The 15,951-nt window shown below is 37.7% G+C and overlaps 1 protein-coding gene across 7 annotated transcripts in view; it reads right to left on the bottom strand.

Annotated features, from left to right (window-relative positions):
- LOC140741057 (protein TANC2-like) overlaps window positions 1-15,951 on the bottom strand; it is a 712,173-nt gene that overhangs the window by 26,110 nt on the left and 670,112 nt on the right. For 6 of the 7 annotated variants that reach the window (XM_073070734.1, XM_073070733.1, XM_073070735.1 and 3 more), the window contains one exon: window positions 10,531-10,663. In XM_073070734.1, coding sequence (XP_072926835.1) covers window positions 10,531-10,663 — 133 coding nt within the window. Of the gene's footprint in view, window positions 1-4,261; window positions 7,555-10,530; window positions 10,664-15,951 lie in introns of those variants that run through there. The other variant, XM_073070739.1, reaches the window with a different exon arrangement.

Raw genomic sequence — 15,951 nt, 5'->3', positions numbered from 1 at the left:
TTACTTAAGTTTGGGGGATTTTATATGCAAATGAGGCAGCTACTGTAGTTTATTAAAAACCAGGCAAATCAAAGAGCATTTCCTGATCATCAACTAATGAGCTTCACATCCAATGGATTATTCCTGAAGCACAGATACTGTAATATTGTTCAATTTGGTGACCAATTTGCAGGTAATTAATTTTTGATCAGATTTGTTGAGGCAGAAAAAACATGATAACCATGGCATCAATACGGTGGTTAAAAGGGACTAGGTATATCCATAATGTCCCATTTTCTAGAGATCCAAAGATAATATAAATTACTGAGCCATATTTTCGTGTTATTGTTTACTAATAAGTTGTCCTCTACAACAATCCTATTGGTTGCTTTCATTAGGGATAAAGAAAGAAAAACACATGAAACTTTCATGCTGTCCAGACATAACTGGAAGAGGGCAAAAAAAAATCAAATCATCAGAATGTACCTCGAGGACGACTTGGGAGTGTTTGGCAACCTTTCCAGTGATGAAGGAAAGAGAAAGAAGGAAGGGAAGGGTATTTCAAACGACATGAAGATGAAAAACAGAAAAGAAAGAAAATTGCAGTGAGCAAGCAGCGAAGCCAGTGCATCAGCAAATCATTATACAAAAACACAGCACGTAAGAGGTACTGTGTGAAGCCAAGCACACACATAACTGTCTGAAGCACAAACACATAGAGCTGACTAAAGCAGACTTTAGTCCCAAAGCTGGAAGATTTATTTGATTTGAGGACCTGATTCTCAATAAATACAGTGGTTTCCAGTTAATTGTTCCATCGGTCAATCGGAGCAACTGTTTATTTGGAACTAGTCGAGAAAATAGCCAGGATTTGGGACACCATGCCACTTAATTGGGATGGGAGACTGTTGCCGATCAGTTTCTAACTGGCGTCAGTCGCGTGCGCTTGCGTGGCTCTTAGACACTACACCGTGCTTCGAGTGAACAGTTTTTAAACAGCATTAGTTGCATGTGTTCAAAAAGCAGCGATTTTTGTCACTGACAGTTGGGAAAAAATAAGCAGTAAGACAATTCAGCACTGTTTCGCTCACTGCGGTTTCAAGCATTCAGGCTTGGAGGCAGTCCATTATCTGCACTGGGTCCTGTGCTGATTTTATTCATTGACAGTCAAAAGAGCACGACAAAAATGAATTCCTCTGTTGATACCTATTAAGAATTAATACAGTTTTATAGTACTGCAGTAGTATTGGCAGTGTTCTACTTTGTTCTGTATTTCTTTTAAATACATAATTTGTTACCCAGTTTGTCCTTTTTATACTTTTTCAGCTATTCTCATGAAACTTTGGATAATTTGTGCAGCTATTTAATTGGGCCAAAATGTACAGGTCCCGGTGTGTCCCAATTAACAGAAATCCACTGTATATGTACTGTTTATTTTAAATGCAGATCTTAGCTTTTTAACGTATCTGTACAAATATAGGTAAAGAAGTACATGATAACAGAAATCAGTGTACTAATTATTTACATCCAAAAATTTGGTGTTATAACCTGAGTGATTGAGATTGGAGGTCCCCACACAAATTTCAAACAAGCAGCAATGCTATTGCCTTTCTCTGATCCCACATCCACTTCTATTTTTGGGTTGTACATCTGAACCATTTTACAATAAGTATCTATCAAAATCATTTTGGATTTGAAAATGTTACAGAATGGCAGTGAGATCAGATTTATCTCCTTGGGATATCATATTAGTAAGTACACAAGAACACACAGAAATAAAAGAGATGAGTAGATAAAAGAAACCCAGGCTATAGTTTAACAGCTTGATAGTTAGATGGATAACCAGTTCAAACCTATTGTGATCAATGGTAGGATTCCATTGTTTAACATCAATAACATAAGCAAAAATATATTTTTCCCATCTGTATGCCCATTCCTACCAAAGAACAAACAAGCAGACAAGTGACAGAATTCATAAATCAAAAATATTCATTTCTAAATAATTTTTTCAAGCCTAAACACCGAGGGAAAGGATTCTCAGTGGTTTTCAATGTAGAAAGTACATTATAATGTCATTGTTGAAGATAAAAGATAATTGGAACAACACAAGTTATTTTTGTTAACTTCAAGAAATATATCCATGTTCTTGTTTCAATCTCCTGGTGGTCTAATCCAGTTTAATTAAAATTATCTCCTAGGATGGAAATGTTTGATATCTGCCAACTTACAGAGTTTCTAAATATCCTTATGCAATTAACAGAAAAAAGAACAATTGCATTTGTTTTTATCAAATTCCAACATCAATAAAACATTGTCAATATAACATTTGATTATGGAAAAATGGATTCAGCTGCATACACTAACAGTAAAATAATAATGTGACGTGAAACCTTTCATAATGTATAATTAAATTTAACCATATTAAGTTAACCTGCTTCAACATATTTGGATGAAACACCAAGGTTTTGCTGCTTTGTATGGTAAAGTTCATGATCGTGGTTATTAAAATCTTTCTGAGATTACATCATCATTATTAATGAGAGTGACATCCATAGCTTGTTCTGCAGTGACACTACAAAACATTCCGCTGTAAAAAGAGCAAAAATCCTGCATTCATTTTCAGGGAGACTTTCACAAACACAACTGTATTTATTTTCTAATAGCCTGAACAAAAAGCATGTTGACGCATCTTCATCCAGTTAGAAATAAAATGAAGTTAATTAATGTTTGATACCAACCATTTGTTTATAAGAACAAAAATTAAACAGGTTGCTGCTTATTACATATTATTTGTGAACCATAAAAGCACGTCAAAAATCTGCTTTTACAACACTGGCTAAATGTGCACTAAATTTGATGAAGCTTATAAAGAAGTATACTTGTTTCACATAAATCCGGAAAATAGTTTGAAAGGCTGAGTTGCTGAATCGATAAGACACATAGGAATTCAGTGACAGAGACTTGCGGTGAATTATTTTTCTGCCATTAATCAAATACAAAGTTTAATCTCACACATACGTAAGGTACTTAGCCCAAGAACTACATATCATTTTGATCCATGACTGTAATCAACCAGGTAGAGGAATTTCAGATAAATATTCATGGATATTTCACACAAAATAAGCATTCTATTACACACACTGAAATTGTATGTCTTCTATCATTATAACGTCATTCAGAACAGAACAGACGAGATCTGAAAATCACCATAAAATAGAATCAAACCTCCATCAGTAAACTGTAATATTGTATTTTCATGTATGTAGAAACTACTTGATTATGACACATTCAGTCATATCCTGTCTAAAGTCTGTAAACACCACCTTTTGACTAATTTTGCTAATTGACTTGAAAGTATCAAAGAGCTAATGAGGAGGGATACCTTATTATTTGCATGTGTGCAAATTTTATAGCTGCTGAAGAACCAAAATATAGTTTGTAAATGTCATGCTTATTTTCAATGGTGCACCGTGAAGCTTTTGAAAACATTTATTCTTCAAATGCTGTGGCTGTATCGTTACTTTAATTAATAAACTGAGTGGAAAACTTCATGCATCAGCAATGGGTATTTTATCAAATAAGATCAGTGCAACATTAAAAGAGGTGAATTAAGATTATCACAAAAGAAGGACAAAAGCTTTTCAAAGCAATGTTTGGCACTACATGACATAAGTGTGTTTGTTTTAAAGCAAAAATTAAAAACTGTATTTTACTCTTTTTGCTCTGTTAGAAGAGGCCAATTCAAGACGAACATAGCTGGCATAATTCTTATCCGAACAAAAAAACCAGTGCACTTCATTATTTCCAAACAAAAATAACTGCATTGGAAAGTTCTGCTCTGCAATTGGTATTCATAAAGAATAATATTAGAATTTCCTATTTTATAAATTATGCAATTAATACAATGTTATTCGCTCTACTCTCTAGAAGTGATCCAATCACTTGCCTACAATTAGCTTCTTTTTAGAATATAATGCAGATCTCCTATCCTGGAATACTATCTAAGGCATCTGAGTGTGAGAAACAACCAAGACAGCAAGTAAAATAGCAAATACACCGCATCAAAGTGGTCACTGAAGGCTTATTAGTTGTCAGATGAGCACCTTCCTGCATAGCATGGAATTCAAACTGGCAAGGCTTTATCATAGAAGGCAAACAATCTTAAATTTAAAATATCTTTAGAAAAGCAATAATGTTTCTTCAGCATAGTACTTATTACAAAGGGCAAGTATATATATTGGAAAAAGTACTTTTACTTAGTTTCATCTTAAACTGTTTATTGATGTTGCTCGGAAGTATATTATTTTATATCTGGTTTAAAGGCATGGCAGCATCTGACAAATGAAAAATGAACATTTATTCTGGTTTCTTTTGGAAACTCCAATGTATATTTGGGAATACAGTTAAGGAAAAATCCCCATGAAATAACAAACAGGATTTTTAAAATAGAGTCATGAAATATAAAGCAAGGACATCATGGTGCCTAGAACACATATTCCACATTAAGTTGCTATTTTAGTGGCTAAAAAGCAGAAAGAAAATCATTAGCCATACAAAGTCAATTGACAAGGATTTCCTAAAATATATAAACAAAAAGGATATTCTAGTTAAAAAGATTGTTTTTTTAAACCTTTTTAAAATACCAATAATTTTAGAGATTGCATCCCGTTGGAAAATTGCATTTTTGTGAAAAGATTCAAGAATACATTTCAAAGGTTTTTTCATTGAGATTATTAAAACAGAAATACTTCATTACAAATGATTATTGAAGGAGAGACTAATAATTCAAAAAGGAAATGGATAAGCATTTGATGAGAGAAGAAAAGGTCTAAGAGAATGAGAGAAGTTAGCTCCAGCTGAATACCCGTTGGATTGAATGGCGTTTATCTCAAAATTATATATTTCTATTGAAAAGACCAATTAAGATAAAAAGTCAGAATAATAGAGAAACTATATTTTATGAAAGGCATAATTACTTTAAGATAAAAGTTCAAAAGTGAAGTCCCCAATAAGGTCAGCCAGTGCTATGTTCATTGTAGATCTGTGGATTAAGCCATACTGACGAGATGTATTATACATATGCTCAATTCCTATGTAGGGACATACAACAGAGAAGTAAATATGGTTAGAAATATGTTGTAGATATGATTGCAATTTACCCACCATCAAATGCACAACTAGTATTCATTGTTTGATAAATAAGGGACAGGTGTATTATTCCACAAGTGCAACTGCACAATTATTAATGGAATTGATGGTTTTGGGGCCAAGTTTGCAGATGATACAAAGATATGTGAAGGGGCAGGTAGTATTGAGAAAGCAGGGAGTCTGAAGGAGAACTTAAACAGATCGGAAGAATGGACAAAGGAATGGTAGATGGAATATAGTGCAGGGAAGTGCACCTTGGTAGAAGGAATGAAAACAGACTATTTTCTAAATGGGGAGCAAGTTCAGAAATCAGAGGGCAAAGGGACTTGGGAGTCCTTGTGCAGGAATCCTTAAAGGTTAACTTGCAGATTGAGTCAGTAGAAGGGAAGGCAAATGCAATGTTAGCATTCATTTCAAGAAGACTAGAATATAAAAACAAGGGTGTAATGTGGAGGCTTTATAAGATATTGGTCCAACCACACTTGGAGCATTGTGAGCGCCTTTAGGTCCCTTATCTAAGAAAACATTTGCTGGCATTGGAGAGGGTCCAAAGGAGGTTCACAAGAATAATTCCAGGAATGAAAGGGTTAATGCATGAGGAGTTTTGATGGCTCTGAGCCTGTACTTGTTGGAGTTTAGAAGAATGAGGGAATATCTTATTGAAACGTATCAAATATTGAAAGGCCTAGATAGAGTGGACGTGAAGAGGATCAACCATGATGGAATGGTGGAGCAGACTCAATGGGCTGAATGGCCTAATTCCAATCCTATGTCTTATGGTCTTATTACACCCAGGAAAAGAAGATGGAAAGCAGTGGGAACTCTAAGGTTAACAGTTGGCAAAGTCAGTCTTGGACATTTCAATTGAACACACATCAAGTCATTACTAAAAGAAAAACAAAATGTTGACTCATTAATTGTAAATTAGCTTCGATAAAGCATCATGAATGTACTATTAAAAAATAACCCTGAACATCAGTATGGACAGCAACAGAAGAGATAAGATCTGCTGCTTTTCTCTGAAATCACCTCAGTGTTAAATCCAGGCTAAATTTAGTGAGGTTTCTGTCTTCTTACACAGCAACCTGGAGCAAAATTTGTGAAGAATAAGCTTTAAGAAATACCTCTATGTTGAAGAAAATGCATAATTTTGTTTAAGTGTACAAAATTTCTTGGATTCAGATTCAAGCAACCCATTGTGGAAAGGCTGCCTAGGACATACATTCAGTTGTGTAAGTTAGATCGAATGACTTTCATGTGGAACAACTGTGTATCGTTATCAGCAGTCGGAAAATATAAAGATGCAGCAACAGTGTCAAAAGACTAAACATAAATACTTGTCAGAACCATAATTTAACTATATTTTCTTGAAAAGCTGAAATGGCTGAAATGGAAGTTATACCCCAGACTTCCATTTTCCCTGAGACAGTTTGCACTTCCATACACCATTAAGAATGATGATTCTGCATGACTTTCAATAGGTTTTTCCCAAACAGGGTCAAAATATTATGAGTGATTTGGAAAACATGATGGTCTCACCAGTGGGGAAGAAAAGTGACATGTTGGGGATTTTTGTAGAGCTGAGCAAGACATGATGAGAAATAGAAAAGATTTACTCTGGACATTGTTTCAAGTTAAACCACAATTGCAAGATGAGGAAATATAGGCAGGATAGACATTTGAGAGCGCTTCTTCATACAGAAAATGATTTATATCTGGAATAGACCTTCAGATGAAGTGCTGAAGGCAAACTTTCTGTAGTCATTTAAGGGGAGAGTTAGATTTTATAGTGTAAGGATACTATAAAAGATGGATTAGCTAGTCTCATTTTTCTGAGCTTGTTCTAATGCATTTCGTGTAGCTCATGTCATTTCAATTTTATTGAAGTTTAAATAAGACAACGGAAACATGTAATTTTCTTTTTAATCGTCTGTACAGTTTAAATCATCACTTCATATTGACCATAAGGATTTGGAAACAGGAAAAGTTCAGCATTGGGATAACTCGATATAACAGAAAGTTTATGGTAGCATTAAAATAGAGTAGCCCACATCAGATTATGTGGAATAATGAGTTTTTGCAACTTTAAACATCAAAACTATGAAGTATTCGTAGCATCTAAAAGGGTTAAATCTGTGTTCTCTTGCAAAATTTGTTGAAGTTTATGTTTGAGGAGCGTGCCACAAGCATAATTTAATTCCAAAAGCATTCCCTGCGTTGACAAGATTCTATCAAGCTTTCATTATTTGCATCCTAATCTTGAACTCATGATCCAAAGCGCTGCTTATACAATGTGTTACGGTCTGAAGCACAGTCAATGTTGCAATGTAGCGTTTTTAGATGGAGCCATCTGTAGCAGTTGTTATGCAGGATATTTTGCCATAGTAGTTTCCTGCAAATACTGGCACATTCCTGGCAATTGCTATCCTATTTTGCAAAACACCATGTTAGATACTGCAAGAAAAACAGTGCCATCATTGCAGAAAATGTTTTTATTAGTATACAGCATCAGAGATATTGAGTTAATGAGTCACAAATACATAAACATACAGAAAGCTGATGGCAGAAGGACAGATATTTGACGATCTTGAGGATCAAGCATTCAGAGGAAGTAGCTGATTTCCACCCACATTTACAGCACAGTGCAAAGTATCAGCTGAGATTATACTGAAGGAGTTCATAAGATCAAGTAGAGATGTCCAGGCCACATGCAGAAAACCCCGCATTTGGGTCACCAGCCCTCAAAAACACAAGAATTCATTTCTATTTCAGATTATATTTCTTTGTTGCCATGTCATTTGTTTTTTCTAAATTTTGTGAAACCCAGGGCTGGGAAAGGGTAATGCCACATACTGTTACCACGTTACAAATATACCTTCCATCCAAATCAAAATCTGCTGGCAACAATAAACTAATGGGAACATGGGTAAATGCAAATTGCTGGCAATGTTACTATTGAATTTAAAGTTCATGCTTGCCCCTTGACACTGTAATGCAAGCATGCCAGTGAACACATGAAGCGTGGACACTCTTGCTCTGGAATAGTAGCACAGTGTTTGAAAAAGGCCAAAGCACAGACCAACGTCATTGTGATATGAGTTTAAGCTAGCAAACAAAGGTGAAGCAATCTAGGAAGTACAGTGAATTCTGGTTAATTAGGACAGCCTTTGATTTGAGACAACTCTTAAAGAACAGAAACTAATCAAGAAAACTGGGATTCCCTTTGTTTATTTGGGACATTATGCTGCTTAATTCGGGCAGGAGGCTGTTGTCAAACAGTTTCTAACTAGCGTCAGTCACGTGCATGTCATTTTGCCATTAGGCACTACACCACAGTCAGAGAGAAAAGTTTTACATAGCATTAGTTGTGTGTGTGTGTGTGTGTGTGTGTGTGTGTGTGTGTGTGTGTGTGTGTGTGTGTGTGTGTGTGTGTGTGTGTGTGTGTGTGTGTGTGTGTGTGTGTGTGTGTGTGTTCTAAAAGCAGCGATTTTTGTCACTGAAATTTTGTGAGAAATAATCAGTAAGACAATCCTGAAATGTTTTACATATCACAGTTTCAAGGATTCAGGCTTGGAGATGCCAGAAACAGCCAAGAGCGAAAATGAAATGATTTTACTATTTCAACAAGTTAGGAATAACTTGAAGATATCTTGAATGTTACAATGAAAATGAAGATTTGGAGGATGCAAATGTCAAAAGCATTGTTTGAAGGCAGTCCATTATCTACACTAGGTGTTTGCGCTGATTTTGTTCACTTACAATCAAAAGAACACAGCAGATGAATTTCTCCGTCGATAACTATTAGGAATGAACACAGTTTTATAGTACTATATAAGCTTTGGTAGTGTTCTAATTTGTTCTGCATTTCATTTAAATACATAAATTGTTACTCAGTTAAAAGGTAGTCTGTCTTTTTTTATACCTTTTAAATATTTCCATGAAACTTCAGCTAATTGGTGCTGCTGTTTAATTGGGCCAAAATGTACTGGTCTTGATGCATCCCAATTAACCAGAATCCACTATATTATCATTTGAAGAATGGTGCTTCCTTAATTTTCTTCAAACTAATGATAAATTCAAATTCACAGTGAAGTAATATATTTATTTTCGATATTAAAAAACTAGAGTCATTCCAAATCAATGTTTCTGTGTCAGATTTCTTGTTAAGTTTCACTTATTATAGGTGATAAATACAGCAAAATGTTTTAAAGTTAAATATATTCTCTTCAGATTGAAACTCCAACAACATAAAAAAATCAACATCCTTTTTAGTTTTCATCTGATTAAATAATACTAAATATAGATTTTAAAAGTTCTAAAGTTTTAAGAATGTGATTTCTAATGGTTTCAGCAATTCATGAACTGCCACTTTCTGAGTCTACCAGTTTTTCCCCTTCTTACAGCCAGGTGATGTTTGCATTGTTTCCATCAAAATGCAACAGTAAAACAAAGTCTCCCTTGGATATGGTGAATTTGCATTACATATTCTAAATTCTCATCCAGATTAAACATTCACTGCCACCCTATATTTTGAGTGTCTGTTCGCTTAGCCTCACTGGTAACTTCAGTCACCTTTTCCTAACATGTATGGAACTTCATTGCACTAAGATTCTTACTGCGATACTTTCATGCAGCTCTGGGAAGGATTTTTATTTGATGACCAAGGGTGGTGAATAGATGGGAGCAAATATCTGAAGATATTTCAAAGGAGTTACTTAAAAACTGGAAAATGAAAGCTCTGTGACTAGTGGACATGTGTCCATCACTTTTCATCCTCCAGCAGAGATATGCAGTATTTCTGAATAGCAGAGGTTCATTGGACCCAACTGTCATAATTCATGAATAGCTTTTATAGGCTCATGCTTTCTACACAGATTTATTGATCCAATAATCCCAATTATATTCATCTATGTGTCAGATTATTTGCTATACATTTCAAGTTTAATCCAACTTCCCAGCTTTAAATTCACAAATATAATCCTCTTCAGAACCATCTGGAATATTACATCCAACTACTTTCATGGTGAGCAGTGCTGAATACAGTGACTTTAAGGTCAATGCACTGTATGCTGTGGTAAACTGCATGAAATCAAATCTTAATTTAGTGTGGAAGATATTACTCTCACGGGTTACTGCAAATCTGACAGCAAAAGCTAAATACATCATTTCCATATTTATGTTCTCAACATAGCAAAGCAATCCATGAATAGTACATTGGTGGTGTTTGGATGGATGATACTTAAATATAATCAGTCACTCTCATACAAAAGTGAACACAAATTCACTTTGTACTTCAAAGGAGAATGCCAAACCTAGCCTTTTGCTTTATTGAAAAGCATATCTACTCCAAACAGTCTACTGGCACTCACTGCAGGGAGGACGGACTGTCTCTAAAAGGCCTACCTATCTTGGCTCCTTTCTTCAGAAGGGTGACCACCACTGCTGCATTGCGGCACCCCACTGCTCTGTCCAAAGGTCTCATACCGCTGTAGTCCACATGCTCAATCATTGCTCCATGGTCCACAAGGTACTGCACCTGTCACCAAGTTTAAGACATACATACATCAAGGGATTAAATATCTTAGTGACCATAATTTATATTAGATCTATGATTGATCATCTTAATCAAGAATGGCAGAAACGTAGTTTGATAGACAACAGTTCGGTCTGGGCAAAATGGAGAATTGCCAAGAAATTGCATCAGTTACTATGTAACTGTGCTTCTTGTTTGAAAACAGACTTTATCTGGAGTGAAATGTGATTATGACCATTTCCAGGTGATTTTCAATTAGTCTGGAAATTTGGCCATCACTTCCTAGACTAATTTCACTTATGAGCATTGAATGCAGTTTTCTTGTCAGAGAGTACTGACATAATGTTACAGTTCCTTGGAGCATCGTTGGGGAAGTAAACCAATTGTCCAAGCAGTGACCAGCGTTGGGCTCTCCCTGAGAGGTAGGCTTTAATTCAGAAACACTGGATTAGGACCCTATGACAAGTCCTATGCTTTTTATCCTTTATGGACCTCTCTCCACACAGAATCCTATATATTATTCTCTCTACTGCTCCCATCCTCTTTGCCAGGAATGAGACACTTATCCTCTGAAGATCACAACTTCCTCAATAACTGAATCACCTCAGGACCCAATGCCTTCATCATTCGATGATTTTATTTCACCATCATTTCTGACTATCAAAAGTCAAGCCTCAAAGTCATCAACAATTGAAAACCACATCTCCACCCATTCATCTGATTCAAGATGAGAACGCCATTCCCACTGGACCGGATCAATGCACCGACCTTCCCTGCAGATCCCTCCTTCCAGGTCATAACTTCTTGTGGACTTTCCAACAAGGCTCCAAAGCATTCTGAAGACTTCCTCTTTACTTCTGATACTCCTGACAGATACTTCCTCTCTCATTCCTAACCGGCGCCTTGATCCTCAGACTATAGACATCTCCCCACTTTCTCTCTTGGAATTCACAGTGGGGATGGTATATTGAAAATGGTTATTGACACTGTACTATAATGACTGTCGAAGTATATAGCAGATGAGTCTGAAATCATCGCGAGCAATCACTTGTTTGGCTGAGATGGCGCGAGATTCAAAAAGAGCTCATGGTCCTTTCGGGACTTTTTGGCAGGCTGCAATCATTGCGAGCAGTCACTTGTTTGGCTGAGGCGGCGCGAGGTTTAAAAAGAGCTCGGGGCCTTTGGGACTTATTGGCAGGCTGCAATCATTGCGAGCAATCACTTGTCTGGCTGAGGTGACCCGAGGGTTGAAAAGAGCTTGGGGCCTTTCGGGACTTTTCGGCGGGCAGCAATCATTGCGAGCAGTCACTTGTTTAGCTGAGGCGGCGCGAGGTTTCAAAAGACCTCAGGGCCTTTTGGGAGTTTTTGGCGGGCTGCAATAATCGCGAGCAGTTGATGTTTAGCTGAGGCGGCGCGAGATTTAAAAGGTGCTCGGGGCTTTTTGGGACTTTTTGGCAGGCTGCAATCATCGCAAGCAATCGCTTGTTTGGCTAAGACCGCGCAATGTTTAAAAAGAGCTCAGGGCCTTCCGGGACTTTTCGGCGGACAGCAATCATTGCGAGCAGTCGCTTGTTTGGCTGAGGCAGAGCTACGTTTAAAAAGAGCTCGGGGTCTTTCAGAACTTTACGGCGGGCTGCAATCATAACGATTTCTTAGGCAAACAGCAAAGTCCAATAAAAAGAAGCAAGGTATAAGCAGAGCAGCCATTGTAGGAGTGGATGGTGTTTAAGTCATCAAGCTTGGCTCAAAAGGCTTGGGTGAGAACAGGCAGAGGCTCTAAGTGAAGTTTTTTTCTCTTTTTTTGTCTATTAGTACATAGCTAGTACTGTGACAATGGGTCTAGGGTTAATGTATCTTCTTTGGGTGAGCTGTGGGAACTCTGGAAGACCTCCAGTCTCCGTGATAACAACATCTGCACAAAGTATATGGAGCTGCAGCTCCTTAGAGACCGCGTTAAAGAACTGGAGCTGCAGCTCACTGACCTTCAGTTCATATGGGAAACTGAGGAAGTAGTAGATAGGAGCTACAGGGAGGTAATCACCTCTAAGTTGCAGGAGGCTGGTACCTGAATCACTGTCAGGAGAGGGAAAAGGAATAGGCAGCCAGTGCTGAGTACTCCTGTGGCCATTCCCCTCAACAACAAGTATACCACTTTGGATACCGTTGGGGTGACATCCTACCGGGGGAAGCCACAGCGACTGGGTCTCTGGCACTGAGTCTGGCTCTATGGCTCAGAAGGGAAAGGGGGAGAAGAGGAATGTAGTAGTGATAGGGGATTTTGTAGTTAGAGGAGTAGAAAAGAGATTCTGTGGATGTGAAAAAGCACTCGGATTGTTTGTTGCCTCCCAGGTGCCAGGGTCAGGGACATTTCGGATCGGGTCCATGGCATTCTAAAGTGGAAAGGTGAGCAGCTGGAAGTTGTGATACATATTGGTACCAACTGCATAGGGGAGGAAAAGGGAGGAGGTCCTCAAGAAAGAATATTAGGGAGTTAGACAGAAAGCTGATAAGCAGGACCTCTAGGATAGTAATCTCTGGAATTCTGCCTGTGTCACACACCATTGAGGGTAAGAATAGGATGACTTGCAGATGAATGCATGGCTGAGGAATGGTGCAGGGGGCAGGGCTTCGTATTTCTGGATCATTAGGATCTCTTACAGGGAGAGTATGACCTATACAAAAAGGACCAATATCTTTGCAGGCAGGCTTGGTAGTACTGTTGGGGAGGGTTTAAACTAATTTGGGGGGGGGGGGGGTGGGAACAAGAGTGATAGAGCTGAGGATGGGGTAGTTGGTATACAAGTTGATGCAGTGTATGGTGCGATAGTGAGGAAGGCCAGGTAGATGACTGAGCAAAATTGCAGTCAGCGGGATGAGTTGAAATGTAAATATGGAGGCAAAATCAAAAAGGGTGATGAATATAGGACTGAAAGTGTTATAGTTGAATGTAAGCAGTATATAGAATAAGGTAATTGATCTTGTAGTGCAGTTAGAGATTGGCAGTTATGATGTTGTGAGCATCACTGCGTTGGGAGCTTAACATCCAAGGATACCCATTGTATTGAAAGGACAGAAAGGTCGGGAGAGTGGGTGGGGTGGCTCCGTTGGTAAAAAGATAAAATCAAATCCTTAGAAAAAAGCTGACATAGGATAGAAGATGAAGAATTCTTGTGGGTAGAGTTAAGAAAATGCACGGATAAGAAAACCCTAATGAGAGTTATATACAGGCCTCCGAAAAGTAGCCAGGATGTGGGCTACAAATTACACAGGAGGTAGAAAAGGCATGCAAAAAGGACAATGTTATAATAGGCATGAGAATTTAAATATGTAGGTAGATTGGAAAAATCAGGTTGTTGCTGGATCCCAAGAGAGGGAATTTGTAGAATGCCTAAGACATTGCTTTTTAGAGCAGCTTGTGGTTGAGCCCACTCGCGAAAAGGCAACTCTGAATTGGATATTGTGTAATGAACCAGATTGTATTAGGGGGCTTAAGGTAAAGAAACTCTTAGGAGGCAGTGATCATGAGAGAATTCACCTTGCAGTTTGAGAGGGAGAGGCTGAAGTCAGATATATCTGTATTACTGTGGAGTAAAGGGAATTACAGAGATATGAGAAAGGAGCTGGCCAAAGTTGATTGGAAGGGGACATTAGCAATGATGATGGCAGAACAGTAATGGCTGGAGTTTCTGGGAGCAATTCAGAATGCAGAGGATAGATACATCCCAAAGATGAATAAGTATTCTAAAGGGAGGATGATGCTACCACGGCTGACAAGGGAAATGAAAGACAGCATAAAAGCAAAAGAGAGGGCATATAATGTAGCAAAAATTAGTAGGAAGTTAGAGGATTGAGAACCTTTCACAAACAAACAGAAAGCAACTAAAAAAGCAATAAGGAGAGAAAAAAATGAAATATGAAGATAATCTAGCCAAGAATATAAAAGAGGATACCAAAAGCTTTGTTTTTCAAATATACAGCACTGTGCAAAAGTCTAAGGCACATGTAAAAAAATGAAATGAAAAATTTCTAAAGATCAAAAAAATTATTATAAAGAACAATAAATAGTAAAAAAAAACTAAATCAAATCAATATTTGGTTGACCACCCTTTGTCTTTAAAACTGCATCAATTCTCTTAGGTACACTGTTGTGCAGTTTTACAAGAAAATCAACCGGTAGGGTGTTTCAAGCATCTTGGAGAACTTGCCACAGTTCTTCTACAGACTTTGGCTGTCTCACTTGCTTCTGTCTCTCCAGGTAATCCCACACAGCCTCGGTGATATTGAGATCAGGGATCTGTGGAGCCCATACCTTCTGAAACCGCATAAAAAATCTAGGGTGCTGAAGACTTTTGTACAGTACTGTATAAAGAGTAAAAAAGAGGCGAGAGTGGATATCAGACCACTAGAAAATTATGCTGGAGAGATAGTAGTGGGGAACAAAGAAATGACAGATGAACTTAATATGTATTTTGCATCAGTCTTCACTATAGAAGACACTGTAGATGCCAGAAATTCGAGAGTGTCAGGGGTCAGAAGTAAGTATAGTTGCTTTACTAAAGAGATGGTGCTTGGGAAGCTGAAAGGTCTGAAAGTAGATAAGTCACCTGGACCAGATGGACTAGATTCTAGAATAGTTCTTTCTGGAGGACTGGCAAACTACTCCACTCTTTAAGAAGGAAGGAAGGGAGGCAGAAGAAAAGAAATTATTGACCAGTTAGCCTGACCTCAGTTGGGAAAATGTTGGAGTCCATTACTGAGCATGATGTTTCAGAGGCACATCATAGAATAAGCCAAAGTCAGAATGGTTTCCTTAAAGGAAAATCTTGCCTGACAAATATGTTGGAATTCTTTGAGGAAATAACAGGCAGGATAAACAATGGAGTGTCCGTGGATGTTGTGTATTTAGATTTTCAGAGGGCCTTTGACAACGTGCCACATATGAGGTTAACAAGATAAGAGCCCATGGTATTACAAGAAAGATATTAGCATGGATAGAAGATTGGCTGACTAGCAGAATGTAAAGAGTGGGAATAATGGGGACCTTTTCTAGTTGGCTGCCCAGTAACTAGTGTTTCGCTGGGATTGGTGTTGGGACTGCTTCTTTTCATGTTATATGTCAATAATTTGGATGACAGAATTGATAATTGTGGCCAAGTTTGTAGACAATACGAAGATAGGTGGTGGGGCAGGTAGTGCTGAGGAAGCAGGGAGTCTGCAGAAGCACTTTCACAGACTGGGAGAATGAGCAAAGAAGTGGCAGATGGAATATAGTGTAGGGAAGTTTCTGGACA

This window comes from Hemitrygon akajei, chromosome 18, assembly GCF_048418815.1.
Source record: "Hemitrygon akajei chromosome 18, sHemAka1.3, whole genome shotgun sequence".
NCBI lineage: Eukaryota > Metazoa > Chordata > Chondrichthyes > Myliobatiformes > Dasyatidae > Hemitrygon > Hemitrygon akajei.
This window is presented reverse-complemented; position numbering and strand designations above follow the sequence as displayed.